The sequence below is a fragment of the Grampus griseus genome (assembly GCF_964374135.1).
Source record: "Grampus griseus genome assembly, chromosome: 17".
NCBI lineage: Eukaryota > Metazoa > Chordata > Mammalia > Artiodactyla > Delphinidae > Grampus > Grampus griseus.
The window spans coordinates 43,932,493-43,948,470 of NC_139011.1; the positions used below are offsets into that span (position 1 = coordinate 43,932,493).

The window sequence follows — 15,978 nt, forward strand, 5'->3', positions numbered from 1 at the left end:
GTTAACCCCAGGCTGCTTGATATCCCCTTGGTGGCTCCAGGAGCTACCTCCAGGAAGTGGTTATTAGACTCTGAAGCAGAATCACTGGAGTGAAGGTAATAACAGATGTGGGCGAGATGACATTTCTAAGGAGCTTATACATACAGTTAACGCCTGGAGTCAGCCAGTATTCATAAGACCCACATTCCTTTCCACACTTTATGAAATTAGTAATTGATTTTTCTAACTAGAACCACCATTTGAGTACTTATTAATGTTTATAGTGCTTTCTCTTGGTGGGCTTCAGGTCATCTTTGTCAAAAATGAGTGAACTGGTTTAGACTATGTTGGGCCTCTACTCCATTTAAATGAGTGTGTGCTTTCAGCATGTCTCCTGTCTGCTTACTCATCCTCTGGCCCACTCTGGGTAACCATAGAGTTACTAATATGTCTCTGCCTGTTTTGTCAGAAACTCGCTTTACTTTTTTCCTTGCTTTTACTTTCTTTATTCATTCATTCAACAAGCCTTTATCAAGTGCCTACCATTTCAGGCACTCTTCTAAATGCTGTGGAAGCTGGAGTTAACAAAATAGGTCAAAATTTTCTGCATTTGTGAAGTTGACACTGTGATTGGGGGAACATTCAAAAACAAGATAAATATTTCAAGTACTAGCTACTTAAGTGCTATAGAGGAAGTGAAGGGAAATGCATTGTCCCTATAAGAGATGACACAAGATTTTTGAGTTATTTTTCTAGAAATTGTGATAGATTAGTATGGATTTACCTTATTCTTTTGCCATCTTCCATCTTAACTCATGCTCTTTAAAGGCATGATGTCCTGCTTTAGGCAGTCATCCCTGTTTCTGGACCAGCTGCTGACTCAGCTGCTGACCAGCTTGTTCCAGGACTGAACCCTTGGCACTGTTCTCATTAGCATAGTTATCCCAATGTTTACTGATTACTTGGACTGAGCGACTTATTCTCCTGCTTCCTCAGAGCTCACTTATCTTAGTCATTGGGTTTCAAACTTTTATTTTTCCTTTTACCCATCAAATGAAATCATATGCAGAAGCTCAACCTAGAAAACAAGTGAAACATCTGAATGGGAATGGGAGGTGTTTAGGATGAGGCCAAAGGCGCTCCTTCCCCCCATCCCCACACTTTCAGGCTGCATGGACACTTCCATGGACTCCTCCCACGGAGCTTTTGTTTCTTTTTTTTTTACATCTTTATTGGAGTATAATTGCTTTACAATGGTGTGTTAGTTTCTGCTTTATAACAAAGTGAATCAGTTATACATATACATATGTTCCCATATCTCTTCCCTCTTGCGTCTCCCTCCCTCCCACCCTCCCTATCCCACACTTCTAGGTGGTCACAAAGCACCGAGCTGATCTCCCTGTGCTATGCGGCTGCTTCCCACTAGCTATCTACTTTACGTTTGGTAGTGTATATATGTCCATGCCTCTCTCTTGCTTTGTCACAGCTTACCCTTCCCCCTCCCCATATCCTCAAGTCCATTCTCTAGTAGGTCTGTGTCTTTATTCCTGTCTTACCCCTAGGTTCTTCATGACATTTTTTTTTCTTAAATTCCATATATATGTGTTAGCATACGCTATTTGTCTTTCTCTTTCTGACTTACCTCACTCTGTATGACAGACTCTAGGTCTATCCACCTCTGTGTAGCATTTCAGAGCCATTATTTGATTACGGTGTTGTCCTTTTATGATGACAGAAATACTCTATAACTGGGCTTTCTAGTATGGTAGCCATGTCACCATGGCTGTTGAGCACTTGAACGGTGGCTAGTGTGACTGAGGATCTAAATTTTAAATTTTATTTAGTTTTAATTAATTAAAATTTAAATGGTCACATGTGGCTAGTACAGTAGTTTTGGAAGGTGCAGTTCTAGTATAATGCTGTCTCTAGATTTAATATTTACTGAATGTTTCTTTATTTCAGTTTTCTAGATCTTATGTAAAATAGTATTAGTTTTAGATGATAATGAACTCTGAGAAGACCTGGAGTAAGTTCTAGCTTGTAACCTCGAACAAATTATCCACCCTCTCTGGTCCTCACTTCCTTTATATAAGGTGGTCAAATTTCATAGTGAGATTTTAAAGTGAGATAAAACATGCAGGGCATTTGGCATAGTGCCTAATGCCTGATTTTAGGTGATTTATCCTAAGGGTTTTCGTGTTTTTTTTTTTTTCTTGTAAAAATAAAACATGTTTATTGCATAACTTTAAATAAAAGAAAGATAACAGAAACTAAAAATAATCTATAATCCTACCAATCCATAGACAAGCAACAGGAAAACTTTGAAATGTGGAAAAAATTGGTTTTGATTCATAATTTTTTTTTCTTTGTTTTGAATGTACATATGTATGATGTATGACTACGCTGATACTATTATTGTAAAAAAGGGAGCTTTTCAGACTATGTCATACGTGTATAAATTGCCTTACAAATCTCCTTTTCTAATATAAAAGGTTTTAGGAAATATATTGTAATTGCTGAAAGGCATTTTAAAACTGGTGAACTCAATAATCCAGTTCAAAGATTTATATTTGGTTCCTTAATGTAGAAATTCATTTTAGGATTTTTTTAAGGATGGAAAAAAAGATGTAGATGATTGTATCTTAAGTTAAATCTGTCATGTCTCTTGAAAGTTCTAGTGTTTCAAAATTGTGACTAAAGGCATGCCTTATTGTTACCTGAAAACTGGGTTCCCCTCTTGGTGGGTGTTGCAAAAGACACAACCAAGCCAAAGATCGGGAAAAGGAAGGATTTATTACTTGCAGCAAGTAAGGAGAACACTGGAGATCCTTCCCAAAGCAGTGTCTCCCCAACAGCAAAACTGGGGGAGTTTTAAGCTACATGCATATTCATGATGGGGCTTGAGCAGAGGAGAATTCTACATAGAATTGGGGCAGAGCGTGACAGAAACTAAGCTTTAGTTGATTGAAGTCACGAGGGTCAGAAAAGGTCAACGTCATCTTTCTTTAGGTTCTGGGGTCTTACCTTACCATCCTCCACCTGGATTGGAGGCCTTAGTTCCTGTAAAACAACTCCAAGATATGTATAAGATGGTTATGTATATCCCTTGAGGAGAAACTAGGACTCTGATTTATTGCTGAACTATTGTTTCTTGACTGCTTTTTCTTCTGTTCCTGCATTCCTTTGTTCCCTTAAAATCATTAATTACTGAGACCTATTCAGGGACAAGCATTGTGGCCAGGCTTAGATCACAAAATGGTTTGGGTCTAAAATGGCTTCTCTTATGTCAAAAACTACATCTGGTTCTTTTTCTCCAAGGACACCCTACCCCATCTGCCTACATTATGACATTATAGCAATATATATTCATTTAAAATATTAAATGTGTTGAGCACCTTCTATGTGTCAAGCACTGTGCCAAGTGCTGGGGCTCTAACAACAAATCATATGTCATAATTTCCCTTAAGTAAATTACGAACTAGTGGGAGAGACTGACGTTGGTTCTAAGTACAGTGTGATCAGTGCCGTAAGAGGAACTAGAGAGTGAAATAGGGAAATGTGGGGGAGTTTGGGACAGCCTGAGATGGGAGGGTTGTTGTTTCTGGCTGAAGTGACACCCAAATGGAGTTTTAAAGGAATGATGGACTTGACGAGGCAGTGGTGGGGTGAAGAGTATTTCAGGAAAGGGATGCAATGCAGTGGAACCCTGTGTGACCCAGGGGCATTTGGAGAGCCATAGTAGTTCAGTAAAGAGTTACTGAATGCATGGGGGTGGATGGGAACCAGATGAGTCACAAAGGTCTTTCTGTGCCCTACTAAGACACCAGGATTTTATGCTTAGCATTATGAAAGGTCTTTGGAGAATGGATCAGAGATGAATAGTCAGATCCGGGAGTCCATTCAGTGGATTGTTGATCAGGCCAGGTGAGAGATGATGGATGATGAGGGTTTGAATTCAGGCTGTTGAAATGAGTCGCATTCTAGATATTTGGTTCCAGAACTTGGAAAGGATATTAGGGCTAGAGTTATAGGGACAAGTTATCTACATAATGGCCATGGTGTAACTATCCCAGCACCAATGAATCACTAAGGAAAAGGTATAGAGTGAAACTTTGAAGAGGAACATTGGGGGAAAATAACAGTAATTATCACAGAGGTGAAGAAGGGTGAACCCATAAAAGAGACTGAGAAGGAGCAGGAAGGCCTAAGAAAAATGAGGAGAGTGTTAGAATAGTGGTATCCTGGGAACAATATGTTTCAGGAAGGAGGAAGTCCTGAACAGTGTCAGCTGCTACAAAGATGCCAGATAAAGGATACAAGTGTTTCTTGTATTAATAATGAAGAAACAATTTAGAAGAGTTTCAAGTGGGAGTTAAGAGAATACATCCATGCTACATTCCAGGGTTATTTTAGTCAGGATTCTTTGGTTTTGAGTGAAAAGTCAACTCAAATTAGGTTTTAGGCAAAGTAGGGACTGATTGGCTAGGATTGTTTGGAAGATCCAAACTGTAGGAATTTTAGAGATGCAGCTGGTGCCTAGGATCCAGCAGAATGAGGAACTTTACTACAAAGCACTATAAGGATGATCTCTTGCCACTTCTTTGCTTCTTTCTGCCTGTTAGGTGCCTTCTTTTTCAACACAGAGCTGCTCTCTGGACTTGGAGGGCAGTAGACAGTGCGGTTTTCCTTGGGAAACAATCCTTGGGATTGTTTTCCTTTCCTGAGATTGCCCATCTTGGACTAAGCGCTGTGCCTGGACCAGCCACTGGTATCTTGGGTACGAGGTCATGAAAGAACATGGTGGTGCCCAAGGTAGTTATGAAATTAGAGGGTATGGCAAGTCCCTGTACTGGGAGGGAAACGTTCTAGGCATAAAGTCTTATAGGTGTCCCCTCCAAGTACACGTAAGGTGGAATGGGAAATAAGGAAAGTGAGTGTAGATTACTCTTCCAAGAACCTGAGCTGTGAAAGTGAGTGTTTTGATGATAACTAAACAGGGAAATTTGGACATTTTGTAGGGTGTTTTGTAACCAAATCATTGATGGAGATTTAGCAATGAGGATTGAAAATGTATTTGAAAACAAGAGGTAGATATTAATTTTAATGTTTATGGAAAAAAGTTTCTGTGCAGACATATTCTTGTGGACATAGAAATTTATGTGGACAGAGGAAGTCTAGTGGTCACTTTATTGTCAGATATATTTTCTCTGGGTAGTCTCCTTTATGTTTTTTTTTTTTTTTTTGCGGTACGTGGGCCTCTCACTGTTGTGGCCTCTCCCGTTGCGGAGCACAGGCTCCGGGCACGCAGGCTCAGTGGCCATGGCTCACGGGCCCAGCCGCTCCGCGGCGTGTGGGATCTTCCCGGACCAGGGCAAGAACCCGCGTCCCCTGCATCGGCAGGCGGACTCTCAACCACTGCGCCACCAGGGAAGCCCTGGGTAGTCTCCTTTATGTTTGAGATGATCATAAGCCATATCTGGAAAAAGAAACCAGAGAATATTAGAGTTTGCGAAAGATCCTTGAGGTCATGTATTCCAGGATGCTTAGTTTTATACATGATAAGTAGACTCCAAAGAAGTGAAGGAATCACTTATAGATACAGTAGTGCCTATCAGAAGAAGAAGGGCTATTTTCTTCTTGGGTCTCTGTTTAGAGAGTGAGGAAGTCTTTCCTAGAACCTTTTCCATAGACCTCCCTTCATGACCCATTGCCCAGAACTGGAGCACAACACTCACCTCTGAAACCTGTTGCTGATAAGGGGAATGTGATAACCTGATTAATGTAAAACAAGGAGAATCTGCCCCCCCCCCAAATTTTGTACCTGAACAAAATTAGAGCTCTTCAGCAGGAAGACAGGGATAAGGGCTGTTGAGTAGGCACTCAACAGTATCTGTGACATAAGCTAAGCTGAAGAGCATATATTTCGTCCTGTGGTCAGTGGGACACTCCCTAAGGTTTTAAATCAGGGGGTAGATCAGATCAGATTTGTATTTCAGATATAGCAATCTTCATATAACACCTGTGATAAGACATGAGGTAACAGCTCATTCTTACCTGAAACCACATAGTAAGTTGGTTGCACAGTTGAACTGAATTTTGGATTTTCAGTATCTTCTCATATTACCTGTATTCTATTTCCTCATGTATTTATATGCTGTTGATGGTTCTGTGTTTGTCTTTTGCCTTGAGATTAGGGTTGCTATCTTTGAACTGGCTATAATATAGGGAATATAGGGAATGTATTTGTAAAAATTAGGAATGTAACCATGCTTCTAGTGAAAACCATGGTTGTGTTTATTTTTTAAATGTCTTCCTAAGGAGGCAGTTAAAAAAAATTGCTATCAAGTTGCTTAATATTTTCACTGGTTGGGGTGTTAGAGTGTATAATACACATTCACATATACAGCTATTGTACAGATGGGCTGTGATAAATGCTAAAAGAGAGGCAGAGGAAACCTGATGTGGTTGACACCTGGGGCAACCGGGAAAAGCTGTAAGAGGATGTGGAATCTATAATGGGCAGTGAATAATGTATAAGATGGGACAGGTTCTTCTAGATAAAGGAAACAGCAGCATGATAAAGGCAGAAAAGCCGAGGAGTAATGTCAGGGTGCCCTATATAGACAGCATAGAATTGGGGGAAAGACACTGGAAATAAACCCATAAATGGATCGTGAAGTGGAAGGTCAAAGAGAACGGAGCTCACACGTATTGGTACCTAATATGAGTAGGCGCTGTGGTGGGGTCCTGATGAGGTAGAGGATTGTATCCTCATTCCTATGAGGGACTGAGGCTCAGGGTAACTCACTTGCCTGAGGGCCCACTACTGATGGTCAGGAGTCTACATTTGCAACCAAGTCTGACTTACCTTGGAAGTTCTCCTGTTATTGCTAAATATCCTTCCCACTGTATCAGTACATCCAGCTTAAAATGTTAGTATTTGACTTTTATTCTTAGGCATTGTTGAATGGTTCTGAGCAGGATTGAATGTTACCAGAGGTCTTTTTCAGGGAAATGAGGTGGTGGTGTTGTGAAGGCTGGATGGCTACCTTTCCAGTCTGCAGACAGTTGCTTGTAACATCTCACACCCAATCACTGGAGTCACTAAATGACTCAGTTGTCAGAACTGTATTTGCCAAATTTTCCAGAGAAATAAAAATCAAATTCTGTACCAGTTTTGTTCCTCCTGCCTCTCCATTAATAGCACTGTGGTTCCACTTGGGCTTAATCCTCTTTAGTGCATACCTTCTAGCTTTTGTAACACACACTTATTCAAATAAGACTAACTCTGGACTAACTACTAATTGACCAAAAAGTTCCTCAACCCATAACACCTATGAAACCAAGATATTTCTTCTATTATAATTGACATGATGAACTCTGATAGAAAATGTCGTGCCATTCATTATACCAATACTGAAATCTTTGTACACCAATCATCTCTAGAATGGTATGTAAACAAGGGAAATATAGAATGCCTATTCTTCATACCTTAAAAACACATCTGGAACTATTTGAACTAACTAAAAGTAAAATAAGTGCCATGGCAGATTATGCCATACCTTTTCACATAAAACAACAACAACAAAAAGGGAAATGGAAAACATACCACTTCTAGAAGGCCCTGACATTGAATTGGATATTGAAATGGTATCGGTAATGTATTTATATATGCCACATTTTCTTCCATGCATCAGCCGTCTTTGGTACATATGTGTTGGATATTTGCCATGGGAGTTGAAAACTTACCACATAGGGAAGATCTTGTTTAGAAGTGGTGTGAATCATTAAGGTAGAAGTAAAGTCAGTTCTTTTAAAACAAATAATTCCCTGATCTGATAATTTTTTTTCTTTCTTTTTTTTTTTCATTTTGTGTCAGTCTTTCAGTAAATGTCAGCTTTCCCCTACACCAACTAAAAACAGAGATTACATGCAAGAATGGTATAATTTTCATGAACTTAAAAAATTACATGAGAAATATTATAACTTAATATTGGTTTTACTAATTTGAAATGGAGTGAAATGCTTCTATGGTTGAATCATAGCTCTTTTGCTGTTTGCTATAGAAGTTTCAAGAATATATATTTCAAAATGTTTTTTTTTTTTTATTAATCCAAAACAAATGCAACAGAACGCAGCATACTTGAAACACATTTTCTGAATTTATCTTAAATCTCTCTACTCCAGAGCGTTTTTGTGTGTGTATGGCTTAGGCTTGGCTGGTTATTTCATCATCTATTTCAATCCTGGATTGATTGCACTGAACAGCACAGAATGAGTTACATATGGTCCCACTTTGTCTAAGTTTGTAGGACCTCTGGGTTGGAACTCCATTTCATCAGAGTGAAGCTAGCCATCACAGAAATGTGGCTAATGTCAAAATCTTAAATACATACACGTATACATGTATTCCAGAGAGAATGTGTATACCCCTGTTAGAAGTAGTGGTGTTTTGCTATTCATTGGCTCAGTGGTTATTGCTCCTAAAATATTGACAACATCTCAGGAATTTAAAAAAGTTGTTCATCTACATTTTATAATAATTGTTGTTGGTATTATTATTATTAAATTCTGGATAGGAATCATGTTACACAAGTGGACCAAGACAGGCATTCAAAAGGTATTCAAATTAAAATTATGAATATATCAAAAATATTTCTAAAATTGGGCAGAGGAAGACAGAAGAAATACAAACTATCTTAAAAGAGTCTGAAGAGGAAACCCACTGTCAACTTTATGGTTTATTATTCCCTTTTTCCTTAGTGTGGGGCTACTGGAAAAAGAGTAATGAAAAGCGTGTTTAAGATACATTTCCAAGTTTAGGTATTGCTCAAGAATTGCATCAAGTAAGGTAGGGCCTGTGCCCACCAAGGCTCAGCTTTTGGCGGTGGTGAAACTGTCCAGGGTAGCTTTCTCCCTTTCCAAGCTCTTTTCTCCCTGCTTTTTGGTCTGTTCCCTCTTTCTCACCCTTTCCTTCTATTGCTCGATATACTTATTTATTTCTTTCTCTGTTATTCCCACTTCCCCTTCCCCCTCCTGCTCTTCCTTTCTCTCTCTGCAACCACGTGCTTCAAATCTGTGGGTCTGGACTGCCTTCGCTAACAGCTCCATGTGAGTGTTAGCAGAATGAAAACCAGATGGACCAGCAGTTCCCACTGTTATCTCCCAGCTGACTCTGGCAAGCCTCCCTTTATCCCTCCTTCCTTGGCATGAGGGAAATATTTGCCTTTATTTAGGGAGACTTGTATTTGCTGCTGTACCTCTTCCCTCAGCTGCAACACAAGTGGAAAGCTATTTATTCCCTTGTTGCTGAGGTTGGCTGAGGTGAGTAAATGGTGCAATGAATTTTACTATCAAAGAAGTGGTTTTAAACCTGCCTAACTTCTGCATTTCTCTACAACAAGTTATTCACTGGTACTCGTTAAGTGTTCTGGAATAGCAATATGAGGTCAAAATTTTAACAATACAATAAAGGTAGAGACACTCTCCATGCATCTTCACAATCATCTCACTCAGAACGCTTAATTCACAATAGGGACAGTCATTGTTATTCAGCCAGCAGTAGAGACTAAGAAATAGAGACCCTGATACTGGTCACTGGATCATCGTTCACAGTGCTCTTATTAGAATGATTATTATTTTCATTCTTCCCTAATACGGTGTCAATGCTATTTCAACTTTCAAAAGTTGTGTTCTATTGCAACCCAAGTCTTATGAAATTGCTTTGAATAAAGGGGAGGTAGATTTGGAATTGTCATAGTAGTAATTTGGGCTTTTCATTTTAATAATTGACAAGTAATTTTGAGAGTTTTTCACTATGGTGATCATAATGTTTTAAGAGACCCATTCTTTATTAATAGTCTGTGTTATGTTACTTTTCAAAAACTCCAAATGGGAGATACCTGTGCCTGAGGCCACAAGAGGCGCCTCGGATATTTTTTGGGGTGTGTGTGTGCATGTGTACACATGTTTGTAGAAAATTGGATCTAAACAAACAAATGAAAACTTTTTTTTTTTTTTAACTGGAGATCTGTTTCTTTGAGTAGATCAGATTGAGAAAAAAGTTTAAAATTCCAAGGGAAAAGTATACTTAGTATAAAACAGTCCTGAAGTGCAAATGTTCATTATTGGGTAATGATTAAATTTCTCCTTGTCACATACTCATGAAAAAATATTAGAAAGATCTTTAGTTCTCAATTTGGGACTTTTCCATTCTTACTCTGCCTGAGATTATTAATTGAAGTATTGGTTTTTTTATGTTTTATTTTATTTCTTTATTTTTAAAATTTATTTATTTATTTATGGCTGCATTGGGTCTTCGTAGCTGCACATGGGCTTTTCTCTAATTGCAGCGAGTGGGGGCTACTCTTTGCTGTGGTGCACGGACTTCTCAGGTTTCATATTTTTTAAATGGTGGATCATAAACTCACAAGTTCTAAGTCAATAATAACTTCACTTCGTTTTGTGACATTTATGTAGTGGTGATTTTTCAAACAGGTCAGAAAAAAAATTGAAGTGAGAGGTTATGTCTGGGAGACATAGCCTGCTTCATCTGTTAGGCTAGAAAACTAAGCATGGAAAGGGGATGGTAGGTGTTACAAAAAAGTCATTGCAAAACGCCAACTTCTAACAGTATCCCACCTGCATAACAGCCTAAGATTTGTGTTATTTCTGAGCTGTCTGAGGGGTTCATTACCGTCCCACTTCCTCATCTATTTTTTACCTCTTGCTAATGTTGGCTTCAGCTTCAAGCGAAGTTGTGCTGTTGCATATAACGCTACCAAGGTAGCATCTGTCTAAGCCAGAAATAACAATAAGATGTAAAATTACCCAGTTAGAAATGAGGTCCTGCCATCTGTGCTACACCTTCTTAAGTGGGGTTTGGATGATAAAGTCTCGATTTAAGCTTCAGTAGATAAGCCTATTTTATTGATAGAAGATGTTGGATTTCTTACCTTGCTTGTAAAAAAGATGAACCTCTCTTATAAAACTGAGGTACCAAAAAAACCCTGAGGTGCTTAAGGAGTAAAATAACATGATCATGGTGGCATCCTCCAGATCGGACTGAGAAGCACTCCACGATGCCAGACTCACCTGTGGATGTGAAGACCCCGTCTAGGCTGACTCCTCCCACGATGCCACCTCCCCCAACAACTCAAGGAGCTCCCAGAACCAGTTCATTTACACCAACAACGTGTAAGTAGGCATTTCTGCATTTGCTGTTTCCGTTTTCAAGTTCAAATTAAATTTTTTTCTGCAAATAAAAATTAAGGGACAGTAAGATCCAGCATCAATGTATTATGCAGAAATGAAGCCCCACCCCCCCACACAAATAATTTGTATGCCAGTGAGTAGGTATTGAGCACAGAATTATCATATCTTGGGTAAAATTTGTATGACTGCCAATATTTGCCTGCCTTTTCATTATTGTTTCAAAGTTGTAGTCTTCTGTGATTTCAGTGAATGAAGAACACTGCCTTTGGTCTGTAACTCATCATTACCACGTTAACTTCTCCTTTGACTTAATGAGGAGCTCCTTATTTTAGTTTGTTCATTTTGACTTGGAACATGTTAATATGCTATAATTATTTCCAGGTTACTTCTGATCTTCTAATCCACTTTCTTCTGTTATTTACAAGTAATGTTAAAATCTAACATTCTTAAGTTAAAAGAGGGATCATTCTATGCAACAGTTGCATACAGAAAACTTTCTGAAATAAGGAGCATCTTTCTTGTCTTGAACTTGTCAAACATTTATTAAATATTTATTCCATTTCAACTTGGCTCTAGACTTGTGCTCTGAATCAGTGGAGTGTATTACTTTTTGTGTCATCCAAGGAAAGGACAGAATATTCTGATAGAATAGCAACTTCCCTTTTTTCCTGTATATTTTAATAGGAATAGCAGATAGCTTTGTTTTCATCCATCTGAAAGTCCTGGTTAAAATATCAAAGATTTGTGAAACTAATAAATGCCGTTGGTTTCAGATAATACTATTTACAGACTGTGTGCCCTGAAATCTGTATATGAATGAAAAATAACTAATAGGCAAAAATAGATCCTTGGGATTATAAGTGTTCGGCAAAACACACATCCAGGCTATTTATGCAGTGTTGCGCTGCCTTTTATAAGACCTTTCCAAACATGTAAGGAGCAGGGGCCTGCAACAGTGCCAAGTTGTAACCCTGTCATCTTGTATTTGGTTTGTTGTTACCCAAAGCCACAATGATAGGCATATGCCTCCTCTGAGAGGTCCTAGTGAGATGTCATTTCTTGACAGGTTGCTTTGGTACTCATTTGGGACGAGACCACTTTATTTTCTTGAACCTTTTAAGAATAATAAGGTGCTTAAAACATCTTCAAACTATTGTTGGAGGTAGTTTATCAAAATTATATTTAAAAGATGGGTTTGATAAAGGTCTAACATGGTAAAGTCAACATTTTCTTTGGTGAGAAATGTGCAAAATTTTCTAGCCTAGTTCTTACGGATTATCACCTTGACGTTCAAATAAATTTTATCAAATGAATTTACGAAGTTACCACCAATCCATGCTGTTAGTTGGACTGAGATATCCCCTTTCGATTTCTAGAAATAACTCTTTGATAATTACCGTATGCATTTTGGCTTCTTACATAAAATTGGTGTTTTCCTTAAAGAAGTGGTTAAGAAATATGAGGGGGAGAAAATAGCCTTCTAATTGGGTGGTATAAGGTTAAAACTTGAAAGTCGTACTTCTATAAACACAGCTGTCAGTTGTGTGTACAAAACATGATTAAAAATGTCCAGTGATAAATTTAGTCTCCACCAAATGTCCATTTTCTCTAGGGGAGCAGTTTAGAAAGGAATAGTTCTGTTATATTGATGTAAGCCTGGGACAAAAGGCTGACATCCAAAATGCTGTTTGTTCTGTGTTTGCATATGTGTGCATGGGAGGCTGTCCCTGTGCTCCAGCCGGCTCCCATTTCTTATCAGCTTCTGTGCAGGATATCCTCATGTGGTGTGAGGAGTCCACCCATTTAGTTATGGAGTACCTGAGCCTCTGGTAATCCTGTGAAGTCAAAGCATTTTACCAAAAAGGCCCAACAGCTTTTAAATTACCAAATTCACTAGATTGGAAGGGAAGGATACTTAGTTGTAATTTCCTTGTGCATGTTCTCTGTAAGTTTATTTTTTCTTTCTGATTTTGTGCCCTCTGACAGTAACTAATGGCACGAGCCATTCACCCACAGCCTTGAATGGCGCCCCCTCACCGCCCAATGGCTTTAGCAATGGGCCTTCCTCTTCTTCCTCTTCTTCTCTGGCTAATCAACAGCTGCCCCCAGCCTGTGGCGCCAGGCAGCTCAGTAAGCTGAAACGGTTCCTCACTACCTTGCAGCAGTTTGGCAATGACATTTCACCGGAAATAGGAGAGAGAGTCCGCACCCTCGTACTAGGACTGGTGGTAAGCAAATGGAAATCGGCCCAGTTTGGGTTACCAGGGAGAGTGTGGGGGAGATTCAAAATACAGATTCCATTCTCACAGGTATTTTGTTTCTACACCTGGAGATTGCATGCAAGTCTGATGATTCTGTAGTAACAAGGGTTTCAGTTCTGCATTATGTATTGACCCCACCATGATTTCTTTTCCTATTGATATTTAGCTAATGAAGATGTGGTTGTACAAATTTATCATTATCTTGGCCATAAATGTGTGTGTGCATAAAATTTAATAAGTATATCCTCCTGGCATGGCTAGTGTCTTTTCAACAATGACAGAATATTTTTGTTATGTTAATGGTTTGCTTAATCTAATTGGGTGCTTATTTTAACTTAGTTGCTTTGGGGGGTTTTTATTATCAGCCTAGATGAGCAAGAATTTATAACAAGTAACACATTATTCTTTTATGTTTTCATTTTTAAGGCTAATAGCATTGAATTTTTTGTGTGTGGTAAAATACATGACATAAAATTTACCATTTTAACCATTTCTGTGTGTACAGTTCAGTGGCATTAAGTACATCCACATTGTTGTATAACCATCACTACTATCCACTTCCAGAACTTTTTCATCACCCCAAACTGAAACTACCCATAAAACAATAATACCCTGATTTCTTCATCCCTTAACCCCTTATAACCATTTATTGCTTTTTTTAAAAAAAAACAAAACAGTTTTTTGCTATAGGTAGAATTACACAAACCATTAGTTTGAGAACAGAAGTGTTGATTTTGGCACATTATATTAAAGTCTGTACATTGTCACACTGGAAATTAGAGCATATTTCCTTTTCTTGCATTCTAAATCACTTTTACATGTCCTGTGACTTTCTTTATGAATAGAGAATTTTCATTTAGGAAGGTGATTTTCCCATAGCAAACTGAGTCATAGAGAAGCTCTGAGTCACATATTCAGGCCTTTTATCATCCAGGCTTACAATGGAACTGAAATTCATACGATAGGCAGCAGTTTCCTTTTTCTCGATATAATCATTTATTTTTATTACATGGACTTATCATGGGCAAAGCCATAGCAGTTGTGTTTTACAAAAGAAGTCCTAGAAGTAAAAGTCTGGGTGAGAGTTTAGTGCCGTAGATGTGCTTCAGATCATAGTATCTCACATTTGACAGAGATTTTGCAATTCAGTTTTTAACCCTTACCTCCCTCTCCCCCACACTTTAAGAACAAGAAGCTTTCACATTTCTCATAATCCATCAGCTTCCTCTGACAAATTTGTATTCCTCTGGAATACAAATCGCCTTGTATTCCTCTGACAGGAAGGTGATTTTGGCATAGTGTGTCAGCATACTGCAGTTACTTTTGTCAGTCACTTATCTTTTCCTTTTTATTTGTTCTTGAGTTTTGCATAAAGTGTTTCTGACACATAAATAGGTTACATCATAGAACCACAAAGTAAATCCAAAGCAGTAATTGTATCAAGTGAGTGATGAAATGTTGTTACTAGTAAAAAATGTTTATTTTAAAACTGCTTTATAAATTTGATATGTTCTTTAACTGCGGTTTCTATAACTTCAAATATAGAAAAAATTGGTAGCTTTAAGTAGATTTTTCCCACATATTAAGTGGAATACTTTTGAGGGCAATACTTTTTTAAGATTTTATTTATCTAAAGACTTTATCAAGATAAGTTGGGGAAAACATTAATTTTTTTTTTTTTTTTTGCGGTACACGGGCCTCTCACTGTTGAGGCCTCTCCCGTGTGGAGCACAGGCTCCGTAAGCACAGGCTCAGCGGCCATGGCTCACAGGCCCAGCCGCTCCGTGGCACGTGGGATCTTCCTGGACTGGGGCACGAACCCACGTCCCCTGCATTGGCAGGCAGACTTTCAACCACTGCGCCACCAGGGAAGCCCGAAAACATTAATTAATAGTGCTAGGCATATATTCAGCAGGCAGTGAACATTTGTCAAAAGATGAATGAATAGAGAATGATTTTGTTTTGAGCATTTGACTGCAAGCTTTTACACATGTCATTTTATTTATATACATTTTACGTGTGGGGAAACTGAGGCTTACAGAAGAAAAATATTCTAGGCCACCCCATTGGTAGTGACAGGCCTATGATTTGAACTCAGGTAGTAATCGTAATGAATCACATTATACTGTTATTTAGATGGAGTTAAGAAAAGTGTTAATAAGAACTGTTTTAATGTGCAAAACACAACTGGTATGGCTTTAGAAAATGGAGCCAGAGAAACGAAATGAAAGATTAAAAAATGGACTCTCTGACCCTTATTGTTACAGATGGGAAGTTAGTGTTTATTCATAGTTTCAAGGGAAGATGTTTCAAGTTTGGGGGTATAAAAAACTTAGAACTTGGTGCCCCCATACTTTATCATAAAAGGAAAAGGAACTTGCATTAAAAACTAGATGGAGCAATATTCTAAAGTTGTTAGGTCACAAATACCCCAAGTTTGTCAGTTGTGAGGATAATTGACGGGTTGAAAAATTTGACACTGAAGTTTACAGTTGTGATTCTGCATAAGGACTGAGGAAAATGA

The 15,978-nt window shown here is 38.4% G+C and overlaps 1 protein-coding gene across 1 annotated transcript in view; it reads left to right on the top strand.

The window, feature by feature from the left end:
- The window catches only part of RUNX1T1 (RUNX1 partner transcriptional co-repressor 1), a gene marked incomplete at its 5' end in the record, with an annotated part of 133,072 nt that overhangs the window by 61,628 nt on the left and 55,466 nt on the right, over positions 1–15,978 (top strand). Inside the window, 2 exon segments of the mRNA XM_082674973.1 lie at positions 11,038–11,175; positions 13,180–13,421. Of these exon segments, the coding sequence (XP_082531099.1) occupies positions 11,038–11,175; positions 13,180–13,421 (380 nt within the window).